This window comes from Prionailurus bengalensis, chromosome F2 (assembly GCF_016509475.1).
Source record: "Prionailurus bengalensis isolate Pbe53 chromosome F2, Fcat_Pben_1.1_paternal_pri, whole genome shotgun sequence".
Lineage (NCBI taxonomy): Eukaryota > Metazoa > Chordata > Mammalia > Carnivora > Felidae > Prionailurus > Prionailurus bengalensis.
The window spans coordinates 48,269,546-48,287,474 of NC_057353.1; the positions used below are offsets into that span (position 1 = coordinate 48,269,546).

Sequence of the window (17,929 nt, forward strand, 5' to 3'; positions counted from 1 at the left end):
ATTCAAGCCCAAAGAATAGAGACCAAAGTGGTGGCTTTAACCTACTTCTTCAGATTCAGTGGCTACTGTTCTCCTCTTCTAATCCTCCACTTCTAATCAGATGCATCACTGTTTCCTTAAGTATTTATACTTCTCCATTTTTATGTTGTTGCTCACTCTTCTCCCTACCTATTCCCCCAGCTTCATACTACCTCCCTGCTCAGATAAGAATGAGCCAGCTGAGAATAAAATCCTCTACATCTTTACTAGCCAGGAGGATTTTACCAAAATTTACTTTCTTTAGCTTATTATTATTAAAGCAAACTCCAACCACCCACACCTAGGATTGGAGGGACTTGGGAGGAAGGCGGGTACGGAATGCTTAAATTGGAAATAATGTACTTTTTAACAATCCTTCATCCTCATCACACACACACACACACACACACACACACACACACACACACGCATCACCATCACAGGCATGCTCTCAAACTAAGATTCAATGCTCTGAAGTATTCTCCTAATACTTTATATATTGCCAAATACAATTAAAGCCAAGAACCTTTCTTAACTGGGTCATCTGTATGGTAACCAATTTCCAGTTATACCACTTGAAAAATTTTATTAGCAACTCCAGGAAATTCTCCTATATGTGTAATATAAAAAAGGAAACAAATGACCAATTTGAGAATTCCTATGCTTATTAACTAAAGGGCAAAAGAACTTTGCCTTTCCTCTAATTTGTTTCAAAGCTGTCATCAACAGTACCAGCTTATTAATAGAACGACGTATTCAGTGTTTTCCAAATAGTTCATGTATTTTCTCAGAAAAGGGGTTGGGGGAAAGCAACTACTATTGAAAGGGCACTAAAATAACTAGTGAACTAGAAACACACTGCAGAAATGCAAAATGGATTAAAAATAGAGAGAAAGGAAGTAAGAACATTCAATGAATTTTGAGACAACACCAAATGATTGAACAAATTGTACAAAGATAATACCCTTAAAAAACACCAAAAATTCAAGTGAGGAAATAAAAATAGAAAGATATACCTTTCTGAAACAGAAAGAATATATTGGCATATATACCATTTTTACCTATGCCTCAAACCACTAATAAATTAGTAAGCTGCTTCTGTAATAATAACTTATTTCCAAGTCAGTGACTTATTTTACTAGCGGGGGCGGCCTTCATTAAAGTAGTAAGTTCACAAATTATGTTCATTATGGCCTAAGGTCAATAAGGCTTAAACAAAGATCTCCTTGCCCTTAATAATAAAAAACTCAAAACACCTTCTTGTACTTAAATATGGAGAGGTTGCTTAAGGGTGATGCCTGGGAGTCTCAGTTCTGGAATTAAGACATGGACCACGGATGGAATTCCAGCCACTCACTAGTTTTGTGACCCTGAGTGGGTTAATTAATCTCTAAGGCCATTTCTTCAAATATAAAATGGGAATAGTATTACCTACTCCAGACAGCTATTGCTAGAATTGGAAGAGTTAATCCTTTGGCACAGATAAGAGCTAACTTTTATAAAAATGCTTATTGTTATGAATTTGTAAAGGAACATAAACAATCATGCTGAAAGCAGAGCTATACTCTGTCAATGGTTAGTGAGCACTTATCACATAATACTTATCAAAAACTGCATAATCTCATCATGATTTTGCAAGTCCAAAAAGATTTCCAAAGAAGCCATCAGAATCATCCACAGAGTTTTAGCATACAGATTCCAGGCCCCATCCCAGACCTACTGAGTCATACTTTTGCTGCAAAGTTTGGGGAAGAATCTGTATAATTTTTTAAGTTCTCCAGGTGACAGTGATGGAATTTATGAATTCACATTTGAGAATAGCTATGCTGTGATTTTTTAACACACGCACACACACCTCCTGATCAAACTTACGTAAAATTGGTTTGTATTCATTTAGTGTACACTGTATTATACTGGAGTCTTTCACTGAAGGGAGCTTAGTTAATTACAGAGGGAATAAATGCTAGATTCTGATCAATTAGTTTAAATTCACATAAGATAACTGTTGGCCATACATTGCAACATCAACTTAAACAGTAAAAGGAGCTAAGCTAGATCTTCATATCAAAAGCATATTAGGGGCGCCTGGGTGGCTCAGTCGGTTAAGCGGCGGACTTTGGCTCAGGTCACGATCTCACAGTTTGTACATTCAAATCCCGCATCTGGCTCTGCGCCCACAGCTCAGAGCCTGGAACCTGCTTCAGATTCTGTGTCTCCTTCTCTCTCTGTCCTTTCCCCACTCTCACGCTCTCTGTCTCAAAAATAAATAAAGATCGAAGAAAAAAATTCATTAGAAAAAGTATATTAAACTTCTTACTTGGCAGAGAGGAGTTCTCGTAAATAGGGCTGCAGAACAACACTGTCGCATAACAATTTTAATATAAAATGAGCATTGGCCTTCCGATCCTTGGATTCTACTACAGATGGCTCTGTGGAAGGACCTGTAATTAAGCAAATCCATTTGGTAACAAGAGTAAACAAGAGTGAAAAGAATATTCTGAAATAACATTAACAAGGAACCATTAAATAAACCAACAGAAAAATATTCTAGTATTAGCAATAAACTGCTAATTTCATTATACAGAATTTAAACACAACACATTTTACAACTCCCAACTGATTTTACAACACTACAACCTCACTGACATATGAAGATCTAATTCAGAGAATTAGATGTTTTTCAAGCCAAGGTAAGTCTCGTTGAGATAAAGTGTGGCTTTGTAGAAACCCAAATGCCTAGGCAGATAAAATAGTACAGATTCTCACCTGGAATGGTGGAGGTGCTTGGTCCTTGACCGGTGCCAGTCGCTGCTGTGGTAAGAGATCCCACAGCAGGGGCCAGGATAAAATCAATGTCACCATCTTTCAGTAAACAGAACAGCAGGATGTACATCATTATAGGCAACATATCCCTAACATTTTCTCTTAACTGGCCTTAAGGCTTTTCTCTGCAAGCCAAGGGTCAAATCGGACAGAGGTTTAAGTGGAAACTTGTTTTCCAAATTATGAGAGAAGGAATCCTCTGAATTATTGACTTGTTATGATGTATTACTAGTTAGCTTCTTGCCAGTGTGGAAATATATTATCTCAATAAAACAGTTTCTAGAATTTTAATTTTTAAGTTATAAACCCCTTAAACCAAATCTTTGCAACTAAACTGGTTACAATTTGCTCATTATGCTACTTTTAAATACTTCAGATTTCTAAATATCCCATTCAAGTGTTCAATTTCCTTTCTCTCAGGACCTTGTTTTTTTGCTAAACACTAAATAAAATAACAGATCTTACCAGGATCCATCGCAGGAGGGTCAGGAACCCAACTAGGGGGAGCTATGGGGGGTGAAACTGGATCCTGGTGGTCACTGGATGAAGCTCCAGCTTCATGTCTACCCAAACCAGCTGCTCTCAACGAACGTCTCATCATTTCCCGTAACCTCAAACTAGAAGAACATGGACAAAATCAGAGCTCACTACCATGGCTAAATGTAATGAAAAGGTGTACAGAACTCATCTGAGATCAAAGTTTGTTCTATAAGCAAATACTCCAGGCAAGGGAAGTGAAGTACAAATGCCAATTCTGGAATCACAAAGTCAGTGAGGGATAGAAATGAAACTGGGGGCACCTAGTACCCAGTTCAGCACTAAAACCACTATATTAAGCTCCCACACAAACTTAAGCACAGGGAACAAAACTTACGGTGAAGATTAGAAAATAATCTTTCATACATTAAGGTAAATGAACAGCTGAACATTAAGACAAAAAAATTTCTGTCCCCTGTTTATAATCAGTGAGAATTAAGTTTAATAATAGACATCAGCAAACATACTAAGTAGCACAAAACCGATATTGTTAGCCCACTAAATAAAATCCCTTTGCTGTGATCTCAAAAACAATTAAACTAATGTCCACACAGTGAGTAGTTTTAAAACAAAGACCAATTTAGATTTATTTTTTATACCCAAAAAAAAAAAAAAAAAAAAAAAGGAGTTTTTTTTTTTAACAGTACAATTTGTATCCCAAGGAATTTAATGCAACTGGAGCTTGTAAAATGTGTTAGATTAATGTCTGGGCGTGATTTTTTTTTTTCCTCCTGCTATACAAGAAAAAAAAATACTGCACAGGTGTGCACATCACTAAAAAGAAAAGGAAATAATCACAAACACAGTTAGGGGAACTGGTAACTACCTGTATAAAAATCTATACCTCTGAATAAAAGCTTACAAAGCCTACAAAATTAACACATTACGAACTAACAGCAATTAAAGAGAGAGCATATGAGGCAAATCCTTTCCGTCAGCCACAATTTTAGAGCTTCTAAATGAATAAAGACTAAAAATTCATTTATAAGGGCCAGGCAACACATAAGGGACTTCATTCTCCCATGCAGATTTAATCCCAGACACAACATTTCTCTGATGTGAAAGACCTACCACCTTACCAGGTGAGCATTATATATGTCTACAAATAAGTAATTTAGAAAGATTTTTATTAATGTTTGAATCTTCTAATTATAATTGTTATGTAATCCGAGGGTAAATGTGTTTTTCCATATTGATACACTTTCAATTTCAAAAGGACAAATTTTCTAAAACTTTTACAAAAATTTCCTTTAGAGGCTACTTTCAAGAACACATCTATTTTATAAAGCTTATGTATGACGATATACCTCTGGGAACAGAAACATTCTTTGGAAGATTCTGCAAAGTAAATTTTAATGTCTTAAATAATGTATTAGTTATTATAGTATTCACTATCAAAAAATACCTACAAGTAATTCTTTTATGGTATTGAGATCTTCTCTCTCCCAATTTAGATATCTGAGTTTTTATAATATGGAGGGGAACAGGACATAGGGATTATGTCAGTCGAGGTCACTTCCCTGTCCGAAGACATCACCCACAGAGAAAGGCAGTCTCCTTACCAGTTAACAGCACACACCAGGGTGACTGTTCACATTGTGATGTTCCTATACAATTTTAAGCTCAATATATATACTTGGTATCCTAATGTGTCTTACTCAAAACAGAGAAAAAAAATCAGTAGTAGCTGGGAGGCACTGCATATAACCTGAAAATAAATACATGTTTGGGGCCTATTAAGAAGAATGCTTACATCAGGGTCACAAACTCAATGCCTCCTGGGCCTGGAAGGCAGTATCAATTGAGGAAAGGGCAGTCAGGTGTAAGAAATGGGGAGTAATGGCAAACTAGAAGCATACATGCTCATGTGAAGGCATTCAAATTTTAAAGAAAAAAAAAAAAAATTTAACCGTGCACAGGCCAAAAAAACATATGTGGGCTATTCTCCAACCTCTAGCTTAGAGCAGATTAAGAATAAAATGAAGATAAGTGGAGACCATAGTCTCATCTTGAACTTGCAAACTCCCAACTCTGTTGTTGTGATGTAGTCAATTCAATATTAAATGAGGGGGTCATTCCTTTGTCATTTTAAAAAATTGTCCTTAACCTCTTTTCTTCATTAGGTCTTGGGAACATTTTTAAGTACAATGCCCAGCTCCTCATATAGATTCTTTAAAAACAAAAAACAAAAAACAAAAAAAAGAAAATTATTCTTCAAGATGTTGTACACAATTCATGAAGATTCACCTGTATCCTCAGTGGCTGAGGACAATACTGAGGAGATACCACCTTGGCTGCTAAGATTCAGAGTTTTGACATTTCTTCGATAGGCTTGCCTGGAGTCATCGTATTTTCTGACAATATGGAAGAATTCAAGGATGATGTAATTTCCTCTTTGTAAGCACGTTATATCCATGCTACAGAAGCCTTAGAATCCAGTCATGTTCAAACATACCACTGTGACAAAAAAGCGAAGGTCATGTGTCTTCCAGATTAACAATCTCTAGAGTACATACACCTGCAATCAGATGCATCAATCAAGCTTTCCACTAAATCTGCCCTTTGTACTCAGGAACTATGAGTCACATAACAAAACTTCTGAGTCAAATCATCATCTGAAGACATTTAACAGTACTCCATTCAATATTGAAATTGCATCAGTTTTGAGCTTACAGCTCATGAATCCCAGCCTGCATACTCATCAAGGGGCATCGCCTAGAAAATCCATTGTAGGCTAGAGGAGGGTTTCACTTCAATGAAGCAGAGTCTGTGGACTTCCTACTGCCCGGCGTGGATAATAAGACTCCTGTGCTTTCATCTGTTCAACCGGCAGCCCTGAGTTTGAACTGGTTAAGAGCACTGCAGTGAAATCTTCGGCAAATGCCTCAAAGGAGCTTACTCTGCAAATTATTTCTGTGAGCAACACATCACCCACTCTTGAAGCTCCTTTTAGTCTTTGCCTTCAAAATAATCCTTACATGAAAAAAAGATGGCAGCACTGGCATTGGACCAACCATATCAGAGTCCAACTTGATCTGCACCTGTATTTTCCCTGAGGAAATGAAATACCTGAAATAATTCAGACACTAATTTCTTCAAGAAGAATTTAAGTTGCTTTCCATTTTAGACCAAACACTTTGTCTGCCTAGTGTAGTCCTAAACAAATAAGCTGGTGATAATTTCCATTTTGTATCGTCTACATAAGGTCTTTGTACTGTTTTAAATTACAATTTGGTCACCCATAAATAGTTTTTGATAAATTTCATTTCAGGATATTTTTGAACCCGGGAAGCTATCAACTTGGTACCAATTTTAGAAGAATCATTTTTAAAGGGAAAGTTGGATATGGAACAGAAAATAGGCAAAGAGACTCTTCACTTTAAGTAGACTTTACAACCTATCACATTAGCACAGAGAGCAGTGCTTCCGTCAGTGATGTGTCAAGTGTCCAAGAACTCTGGCTCTCGTGTCTAATATACATGTGCTTTTTCCTTCAGAAAAAAAAAAATAAATAAAAGGAAAGAAAAAAAAAAACTATATCCTGAATTCTTTATGTTCTTCATCTATTCAAACACCTAGTGATTTTTAATGTTATTAAGGTTTGTCCATCCCACAGCCCAGAGAGCTGAAAATTTTAAATACCAAACATTCATAATACACACCAGCCTTTCGTTTCTTCCCAGATCATTAAGACATCTGAGAAATTGATCTAAATAAGTAATCTGAAAATAAAAGATTGAAATTCTTTCCATTATTGTTATTACTTGTTCTCCAACTAAAGAAAGTAATTTCCTAGGAAACAAGGGTGATAAACTTAAAACACATCCAAAGAATCAAGGTTGAACTACATGCCTAAATTATCTCAAGTTTCTGAAGCATCCTAGGTCCTACTGTTCTACACTTAAAATCTAATTAGATATTATCAGATCTTTTTCCCAGGGTGATATTTGGAGGAACAAAAACAAAGCAAAAGGACCTGTCAATTCATGCAAATGATAGGTGAAAGATGTATTTTTCTGAACTTGCGTTCTGTTTCCGCCAATTAAACTTTCCTGGTAAAAATCACATTACCTTCGACTACTTGATGATCCAGCCCGATTACCTGGGCCATTACTTGAAACAACGGATATTGCATTTGCAATGGCCTCAACAGCAGAAAGCCTTTCTGCAAATGTATTTCTTTCAGAGCGCTCTGCTTCTGAAATACAAGAGAAAAAACTAGGATTAATTTAAACTTCAAAAATAATTAAGAGATTAAGTATGTATAGGCCATTAAATGCTAACTACTCTGTACTTTAGTGCTCTAATTCACATACTAGAGATAATGAATAGCTTAATTTTTTCCTCCTTAGAGCAACAGACACTGAAGACAGATTTAACTAAGATTTTTAATATGTGAGTGATTTCCTTATTCTGCCTTAACTTTCAACCCCCAAAGGTCAAACATAAGATTATTCATAAGTAGACTGAAATCTAGCTTTCACTACCAAGGGAGAAAAAGACCCATAATTCAGTACCTCAGTCTTGGTTTATATACTACTCATCCCCCCTTTAATGATAAGGAAGTAAACCACCACTCAAAAATGCAGCCACAGAATGTCACTGGCAGAATTCAAAATCAAGAAAAACATTATGAATCACCCAGTTGCACTTTTAGACTTTCAGATTTCCCCTTCATGTAGCCAACTAAAACCTTTATGGCAAAAAACCTTATTTTTCCAAAAACATCTCATAACTCACTAGGTTATTTTTCCCTCTACATTATGAAAACTGGGATAAAGATGGCTTCAATATAACTTGCCTTAATTTGTTACATAATTCTCATGGTAATAAAAGTCATCTGTTATTATAAAATCATTAAATCTCATTTTAAGCATTGCATATAATGTCTGTATTTATCAAAGAATAGAACTCAAGACAACAAAACACACGGATAAAAATTTATTTGCTTATGTTACATACTCATCCTAATAAGAAGACGGGCGTCTTCACCTTCTAAGAAATGTCAAAACAACTAGATTTTACAAAACAGAAAAAGTACACACAAATTCTTCATAGTAATTTCCTTTTCAGTGTTCTATTTTCGAAACTGCCTAAAATTCCTATTATTGTTTTTAAAAGTTTTTTAATGTTTATCTATTTTTGAAGGAGAGAGACAGTGTGAGCAGGAGAGGAGCAGAGAGAGAGGCAGACACAGAATCCGAAACAGGCTCCAGGCTCTGAGCTGTCAGCACAGAGCCAGATGTGGGGCCTGACTTCACCAACCGTGAGATCATGACCCAAGCTGAAGTTGGATACTTAACCGAGTCACCCAGGCACCCCAAAACTGCCTAAGATTCCTTTTAAAGACCTTGTTATAGTTCTTATTCTCACCCTCTTCTTCTTTAGTTTCCTTATTGCTCGTTGGAAAACAAACTGATACACAAGCATGCAAAATATTTCGGTTTCCATCACATCTGTGGCTGATGAACGTCTGTAGCATCTGTAGGTTCTGCTCTAAAACAACCGCTTGCTCAAGATTCATGAGATATTGTCGACAGGCCTCATAGTCACAGCGTAGGATGTGCTGCATTAAGGTTTGTTTCTGTGCTCAGACAAATTACGAAAAAAAACTTCAATGAATTTGAATAGCACATCACACATGTAAAAAAACATAATAATATAATCAGCTCTGCAAGTAAGGAGAGACAATTTCAGGTAGCCTGCCAAAGGAGTTAAAATTAAGGGTGCCCTTTAAGCAGAATGTACAATTCACAGGAATAGAGAAGGGTGTATAAATTTTCTGTAAAGGACCAGTAAATATTTTCAGCTTTTGCAACTAACTCAACTCTGCGGCTATGGTGGGAAAGCCACTATACACGATACACAAATGAATGGGAGTGGCTGGATCTGGCCAGCAGGTCATTTTGCCGACACCTGGTCTATATTATTTCTTATGTAATTATCAAATTAGAACCCTATTAGTACTATTAACCAATTAAGCAAAGGGTATACATTCTGTGTATTTTATACAGGCTTACACATACCCCCTTATGCTCATAAACGTTGTATCACACTGCAGTACATGAAAACCAATACCTTCAACTCCCCCAGAAACCACAACAGGTGCAATCCCTCAGAGGTTACAACTAATGTAACTTCATTGTCAAAGACATGGTAGCATTAATAATTTATAGAACATGTCATTAATTACATGAGAAACAGCATGCTATAGACTGAATATTTACGGCCCCCAAAATTCATATGTTGAAACCTATTCCCCAATGTGATGGTGTGTGGAGGTGGGACCTTTCCAAAATGATTAAGTCACAAGGGTGGGGTCTTCATGAATGGGATTAATACCCTTAATGGGGGCTGAAAAAAACCAGTGTTTTCCCCTCCCACCATATGAGAATACATGGCTGTCTATGAAACAATAAGTGGGCCCTCACCGGATACCAAATCTGCCCACGCCTTGATCTTGGACTTCGAGCCTCCAGAACTGTGAGAAATTTCTGTTGTTTATAAGCCAGTCAGTCTATAGCAACCTGAACAGACTAAGACACAGCATGAACATATCAAGGAGTTCAAATGTACTTCTTTCAGAATGTAACGCTATAGTTAAGGGACACTTATTGGACTAAATATAAAGCATTAGTTTTGGACTACAGATGAACTTGTAAATTTCAACTAGAATTAAGAACTGGGAAAAGAGTGTTCGGGAATACAAAGGGAAGAAGAAAGGTGCATTTGAACAACTTGCCACTTCTCTCCCAAAGTACTTAAATATCCCATCCCTCCCCCAAAGTGTATGGAGGGGTGGGTAAGGGGTGGAGGCAAGACAAAAAATACAGTTAAACTACTTCCAGTATTTGCCACATTTTAGTACCTGAGATAGGCTATTGTGATTGCGCACTAAGACTCTGAGGTGACCCCATACGTGGTAAGCTCCAATTCAAAAGTATGAGGTGGGACACACAAGATTAAACTTGCCCAAGTCCAGTGACATATATGCAGTAATTAATACGCTACGAGAATATGTCAAAGTCTCTCCCAAGAATAAAAAGCACACTACTTTTGAAAGTAAATAAAGTCAAGATATTCTTCTGCATACTCTGTGACATAAAATGTTTTCAAGCAGCCAATCAGTCATTCGGTTGGAAGTAGCTACAGGGAACCCTTATCTCCAACCTGCTTTATATGGGCTCTCACCCTGAGAGTTATCAATACCACAACGACTGTGTTAGAAGCAAAAGAGTTTACTCTGCATCACTATATATTGTATTTGTCACTTATTCTTACAGCAAAAGGCAGAGAGAGTTCAGTAAAACATTTCTTGCAGGTCTACTGTGCACCAAGCCCTGCTCGCTGAGGTACAAAGATAAATGATGGCACACTTTACCCCTACCCATGGGATGATGACACATTTTATCTTTACCCTTGAGATGCTGACAGAGTGCAGGGGTCACAGAACCAAATGCCTACAGATGCATCTGAAGTAATACAAATGAGCGGAGGAGGCTGGGGGTAAAAAGATAACATAAACTGCATCATAAATAAATGGCAACATTTAGACTCCAAGCAATTAAGTATCAGGAACTGCAATAAATTGGAGAGACCACATACAGCCTCTAAAGGGGACACGTTAATGGCTTTATGGTGGCCCAATGTTACCAGATAGTCTCATTTTTTAAGAATTAAAAATCTGGATTTTAAAAATAAATCCTGTGGTTTTTAAATGTTGGCAACCAATTACGAATTTTAAAATGATATGAAGGTTATTTCTAGAGGCCAACTTCAGGCCATGGCCACCTCCTGAATCATACCCCTACCAGTCTATAACCTCTAGTCTAGTAGGTTGCAATCAAAACTAAACTAAGAATACAAGCACTGTGTCTCTATACACAAAGCTCACAGGAAACTCTCAGGAGTACCTGGATTCAGACTACTTTAGGTGCAATTCTAACAAGTTGCTTTCACCTCCAACCTAATAAAGGGTAAATAAGCCCTCATACTAAGCTCTACTTTCCATCCTTTATAGACAATCTCCTCACAAGAGCTGTCCATATTGATCTCTAGTTCTTTTTCCATTTTCTCCATGGCTTACTCTAATCAGGCTTTCATCCCTACTGTCCAGAATGACCCAGATGGAGCCAAATCCCCAGTCACTCTTCAGCACTTGCCTCGCCTGGCCCACAGCATCACCAGACATGGTTGATCACTGCATCCTACTTGACACATGCTTGTCACCTGGCTTCCAAGACAACACTCATTCTAGTTTTCCTCCAACCCCGTGGATGCTGCTCCTTCTCAGTCTCTTATGCAGGTTCCTCTTTATCTCCCTGTATTTACATGCTGATGCTATTCTGACAGCTCAGTCTTTAGACCTCTTCTCCACAACCTTGGTAATCTCATTCCATGTAATTCCTCTAAATATCACAGATGTACTGTAGGCTCCTATGTCTAATTCTCCATCTTGCTCCGGGTCTTCAGAATTACACATCTAACTATTTACCACCTTCTCTTGGATACCTATCTGACAAGCACTTTAAACTCTGCATGTCTAAAACCAAACTCCTGTTTGCCCCTTCTCCCTCCTGAATCTGCTTCATCCCTAGTCTCCATCTCTATAAATGCCAACTTCATTCCTTCAGAATCTTTGGCCTTATTGCTTCCTCTGTTTGACACCCTATACTGAGCCATTGGCAAATCCTGTTGGCTCTACCGTCAGCCTATCTAATATACCTAGAATTCAATGAATCCCTTCTCCCTCACAGCTCTACTTCTTGGGCCAAGCCACCTTCCCCTCCCACCCGGACTGTTTCAATAGCCCCCCTCACAAGCCTCCCTACTTCCACGCTGCCCCCTACTATTCTCAGCAGGTCAGCAGCAATCCTGTGAAAATGTTAAGTCAAATCAGGTCAATCTCTGCTCAAAGTGCTCCAATAAGTTCCAGTGGTACCACCGCCACATCTAATAAACACCTCAGCTACAACATGTTCAAAACTAAACTCATCCTCTTCCAGCATTCATTTTGTTCCTCCTATTTTTCCTCTCCCCACCAACCACACCCCAGTAAGAAGCTTTATAACTCCTTCCTTTCATTTATTGCGGAAGATTGGCACCAAGCTTTAGAGAATCTACTTTCTTAAGAACTCTGAAATCCATTCCCTCTTCTTCATTTCCAAGATTTCAAGCTTACTTTGTTTCTTCATCTGGTCTCTACACTTCTGTTCTCCACCCACTGCTAATCCTTTTTTAAAAAGCCAGTTTAAAATCCTTCTCCTAGCTTTCAGGGGGAAGCTCACACCCCTTAGGTTAGCACACAGGTACCCCAGTGCCTTTCTCCAGTCTCTGCACTTGCCACTCACTTGACCCATATAAGCCCTACCTTCTGTTTATATCAACAATGTACGTGGTCTTCCAAAACATTAAGATTCACAAAGACTTGGCACCAAGGATAACATTTCCCGCCCTCACCTTGTGTCTAGGAGACCCCTGACTATTCAGAGCTGTGTTCAGGCATCGCCTCCTATGAGAAGCCTTCTCTATAGTCACAGTCTGATTGATATCCCTCCCTTTTGTGCTCCTACAGCACTGTGCACGCCTTAACTCAAACACTTACACTGCCATCTACGGTTCACTCATCTCTCTTGTCTTAATAAACCACTACCACCTATAGAGAAGGGTCAACAAATAATCTATTTGATTGGTTTCCCTAGTTTCTAGCAGTATCATGTGAATTAAAATGTCAAGTAGTTTCAAAAGTCAAGTTACCTCCACAGCCATGATGATAATAGCAGCTTTCTTTTTGATTGTTGAATTGGCAGGAAGATTTACTAAAGAATGCACGCCCATTCCAAGACTACTAATAGGTGGAAGATCAAGCCAATCAGGATCCCTTATTCCTCCCATGCAATCTTTGGCCATGGGGTAGATTGTACCATTTCCATCTCGAAGAATAATAGGAGACTCCTATAATAGAGGGAAAATAATAAAATCTGGCTCCCAATCAAAAATGGATCTTTGATTTTTACAACAGGTATATTTATTTTCATATTGGATTATGCTAACCAAATAAGAAACCCAGTATTAATTGTACTTGATATTCGAAATTCTTCAGTAGTTTAATAACAAGCAAATTAGAGCCCAACTTTAGGTTTTACAAAAATGCCAATGTTGTCCCATCAGTTTTCACAAGCAAAAGTAAGCCTCAGTACCTGTCCAGCAGTGAAAATGGCTACATTCCTCTCATTCTGGCCAAGGAAAGCAATGCTGCTTGTAGGGAAATTATTTTCCTGTTCTGCTTTTCCTGTCGCAAGATCAAAGATACAGTACCGTACCCAATTCCCAGTCTTCAAAACAGCATGCACACCTTCAGAAACACATAAATGTAAAAAAAAAATTTATGCATCTTTAATAACCTCCAGTAAGTACCTGCCAAATTTTAACATCTCTGGTCACATGTGAAATGTGATTTATCTCATTCCATAACATTATACACAAGGAACAAAACTTCCAAACACCCCAAATCACTTATTTTATGCCCTTTTTTTTAAGTATATTCATTTATTTGGGGGGGGGGGGGGAGGAGGGAGGGAGGGAGGGAGGGAGAGAGAGAGAGAGAGAGAGAGAGAGAGAGAGAGAGAGAATATCCCAAGCAGGCTCCACATTGTCAGCATAGAGCACGATGCAGGGCTCTATCTCATGAGCTCTGAGATCAGGAACTGCACTGAAATCAAAAGTCAGACGCTTAACCAACTGAGCCACCCAGGCAGCTCCTAGCCTACACCCATTTACTACACAAATATTAATAGGATATAAAGTATGCCAGGTGAAAATGTTACAAAATCTTTACCTTTGGAATCCACATTCACTGCCAATATTTCTGTTTTTTCAGGTATACAAAGCTTTTTAGGAGTCCTTTGGAAACAGTCAGGAACTTTTGGTGTCCCGCCAGTTTTGACAACCTGCATGACACAAAAGGAACCTTGCTCTCAGAAACCATAACACACTCAAGTAGTCAGTGCCAACATTCACCTGCTGAGTGATCCCTCTACACCTACCTGCAGTTCATCAATTCTAAGTAACCTACAATCCTGCAGGAGAGAAGAAGGGTCAGCATCTGATCCAGAGCTGCTCTGACAGTTTGTGTTATTGGATGTTCCTGGAAATTTTACAGCAACATAGGCACCATCCACTTTTAGCACCTGGAAGTACAGGTAAATATGCTGAATATTACCACCGACTTACATGAAATTAATATGCAAATTATGTTCACTGAACTAATTTAATACTGAAGGCATTTAATTTCTTCTATTTCTTTAATGATCACCAAGTTATAAAATTAAGCTGAACTGGGGGGGGGGGGGGGGAGGAGGGGGAGGGAGACCTAAACAGACTCACCAAAGCTTTATTGTTGATGTTTGTATCTGAGACTTATTTTCTAAAGAAATACTGACCCACATAGCCAGCGCTTACAGTCTTTGGGATGTTTAGCAATCAGCTATAAAAATTAAGTATAACCCATGAAATGCTCCCCCAAAAAAGCTTATTATGCTTTTTACTAGTTTAGAGCCCCGCTGTGTGAAAGAACTTTTGTGACGATGATAATGTCCCGTATCTGCACTGCCCAATATGGTAACCATTATTAGCGTAAGTGGCTATGAAGCACCTGAAATGGAGCTGATGTGACTGAGGAGCTAACTTTTTATGTTATTCAATTTTAATAAATGAGCCACATATACAGCTAGTGGCTACCATTTTGAACAGCACGGGTAGAGAGTCAGCAATGTACAGAAAGATGAGCACAGGACTTGAAACCAGAATACTTGAGTCCTACCTATGCTACTAACTGCTTCTGATTTTGAGCCAGTGTGATCTCAGAAGAAACACCTGCCCATAAGCTACAGTTCTATTTTGAGAATCAAATGGAATCATGTATGAGAAAGCCGTTGTAAATTGCAGGGAGTGGCATATCTACTCTTTCCCTAAAGTACAAATGAAAGACCATCAATTCAGAAACAAATGAGCAATCAGAAAAACCTTTACTTTGCAGATATAGTTCCATTTTGTTTTTCAGTATGTGTGGAGAGAAAGGTGAAATTGCATTTTAGCTGATGGACTCTACCCACTTGGGTTTCTTAGAAAGCAAGAAACCCTCTCCAGAAAGAAGGGAAAAGAAACTGGAAGTGACTTGAAGACAGTAAGATTTTTAAATGTCAAGGGAAGTTGTTAAGTGTTATGGAAGAGGATCTCTCCTTCAGAACTCTCTGATAGCTCCAAAAAATGGACTGCATCAAAAAGTAATATAATCTCTGCGATTTTTCTGCAAAAATTCTTCCAAAATAACACTTAAAAAAAAAAGGCAATATATCACCAAAAATACTCAAAAAGAGGCCTCATAATCATCTATTCATCTTTAGGGAACAGAAGCTATCTGCAACAGGCTAAGGGCTCACTAAAGGTGAGGAATGGAGCAGCTCTGAGGAAAGGGCTGATGAACACTCACCAACCATAAATTCTTGGATAACCAATACTGTTCTAGTTCTGGTAGTAACTAACTCTTAGACGTTTTGAACAAACCTTGCCAACAGGAACATTCTTAACATCTTCCACAAAAACGACTTCCCGAAGAGACCACTGCTCTTCGTTCACCTTTTCTTCCTCTTTCGGGGCAGGGGTGGACCGTCGTCGTTCTTAGACAACAACAAAATGGTAAGTACCAAAAAGAAAATGTGAAAGAGACTTTATAGATTTCATCTAAATATATGAAAAAAGATCATTTGTAAAGGGATACAAATGAGATATCTAAATAACAATTCTGTGAACTACCACTTTATGAATTGACGTTTTATGACCAATTTCCACTTCAAATGACTTAGTAGCAAAAATCACGTCTGTTAATGCCTAATGATATTAACACTGCTGCAAACACACAAAGAAGAAATAAAAAACTTATTTTGAACCCTTAAAATTAGAGTTACCTGATGAAGGTTAAAAAAAAAAAAAAAAAAAAAAAAAAAGACCTGTTGGTCTGTTTTTAAAACTATCATGTAATTATTAAGTTTCAACTTCCTCAAGGGCAAAGCAAATACACTATAAAATAAATTTATTTTGAGGACCGTTCAAAAAACTCCTTAAATCCAATGTGCAGTAGTGAGTCTAGGTTTATAAATTCTGCAAATTCTGAGCACAAGTTGGGACCAAGCCATAACCAATTTATACTAAAAACAGTCTCCACAAAGGTGGGAAAATATTCTAATTAGTGGCAGTTATTTCCCACTATCACTGCAATGCATTTTACAAATTATAAACTCAATAGAACTCTAAAAAGCAACAGGAATAGGCAACACTGTAAGTACTATTTTTTCATTTAAATAAAACTGCTCATACACATAAAATCTAACTATCAGAAACAAAATTTATACAAAAAAATACTGAAAATGGTAGAAGTTGCCTCAAATCATAAACAGACTGCACCCAGCTCTCTGCCTGGGACCTTACTGTGACCAACGTACACTACACATAAAACTTACTATATGGCATTGATGCGCTGCTGGCGATTGAGGACGCGTCACTGCACGTGGAGGCCGGAGATGGCGGGGGACCCATTTCCGTTTTCACTGGTTCCTGCTTACTTTCAGGCCTGAGATTAGAAATTAGATTCTCATTATTAGGAAAATGAAATATTAGAACTTGTCAGATGGTTTATTTCTTAGAATCAAGTTTATTCTTAGAAGGGAATGAAATATTAAAACTTGTACAAAATGGTCTATTTCTAGGACTCCAGGTACTGAAGAAGGTACACGATGCATACTTCAAATTCTTAGTAATATTTTTAAAAGAAAGGAAAGAAAACTACACCATATAAAGCTATCAACAACTCTGAACAATGATTCAGATAAGCTTTATCTATGAATAACAACAAAAACTACACTCAATTATTACAAGCTCTCGAGCAAACAAGTTTCACACTTCAGTAAACCCTGACTTGGACATAGCAATTTAATTGAGAAATGGTAAAGGAAAATAAATAAAATACCAACTAGATCTATCACTAATTTCTTAAGAGTTCAAAAAAGGAACTCAACTCGCATGGTTTACAAAAATTTATTCTTGAACCATCTGATGAAGAACCATCACCTGTTGTAACCTAACTGAGAAATTACAGAATAAACTATCCTTTGTCACTGAATTCTTTCATTATACCTAGGAAGATAACTACAGTCAGCAACTATACAATATTCTCCAGATGATTAAAAAATACACACACACACATATATACCTTAGTCCTTAAAAGGCAGAAGTCAATTTTTAGTCAGAAAAGTCACCTATTACTAAGAAATCTGTTATAAATATTGTTATCAAGGCCATCATCTTAACCCCCTCGTCTATTATCCCCACCAGGAATTTCACCTGAGTTTAGAAACAGTCCACAGTAAACCAGTATCATTTTCACCAGCATCTTGGCAAAGTGCTTAGTACAAGTACACGTGAACACTCATGGCTGCTCTGCAAATCTTGTGATGGTGGAAACAGGCTGATACTGACTAATCACTAGCATGCCATT

General features: G+C 37.7%; 1 protein-coding gene across 9 annotated transcripts in view; it reads right to left on the reverse strand.

Moving 5' to 3' along the window:
- UBR5 (ubiquitin protein ligase E3 component n-recognin 5) overlaps window positions 1-17,929 on the reverse strand; it is a 138,368-nt gene that overhangs the window by 43,716 nt on the left and 76,723 nt on the right. For 8 of the 9 annotated variants that reach the window (XM_043601499.1, XM_043601500.1, XM_043601508.1 and 5 more), the window contains exons 15-25: window positions 16,896-17,005; window positions 15,943-16,055; window positions 14,424-14,567; window positions 14,216-14,327; window positions 13,578-13,732; window positions 13,135-13,332; window positions 8,752-8,962; window positions 7,450-7,576; window positions 3,307-3,458; window positions 2,785-2,880; window positions 2,336-2,459 (exon numbers count right to left, since the gene is read on the reverse strand). In XM_043601499.1, coding sequence (XP_043457434.1) covers window positions 2,336-2,459; window positions 2,785-2,880; window positions 3,307-3,458; window positions 7,450-7,576; window positions 8,752-8,962; window positions 13,135-13,332; window positions 13,578-13,732; window positions 14,216-14,327; window positions 14,424-14,567; window positions 15,943-16,055; window positions 16,896-17,005 — 1,542 coding nt within the window. The remainder of the gene's footprint in view (window positions 1-2,335; window positions 2,460-2,784; window positions 2,881-3,306; window positions 3,459-7,449; window positions 7,577-8,751; window positions 8,963-13,134; window positions 13,333-13,577; window positions 13,733-14,215; window positions 14,328-14,423; window positions 14,568-15,942; window positions 16,056-16,895; window positions 17,006-17,929) is intronic. The other variant, XM_043601503.1, reaches the window with a different exon arrangement.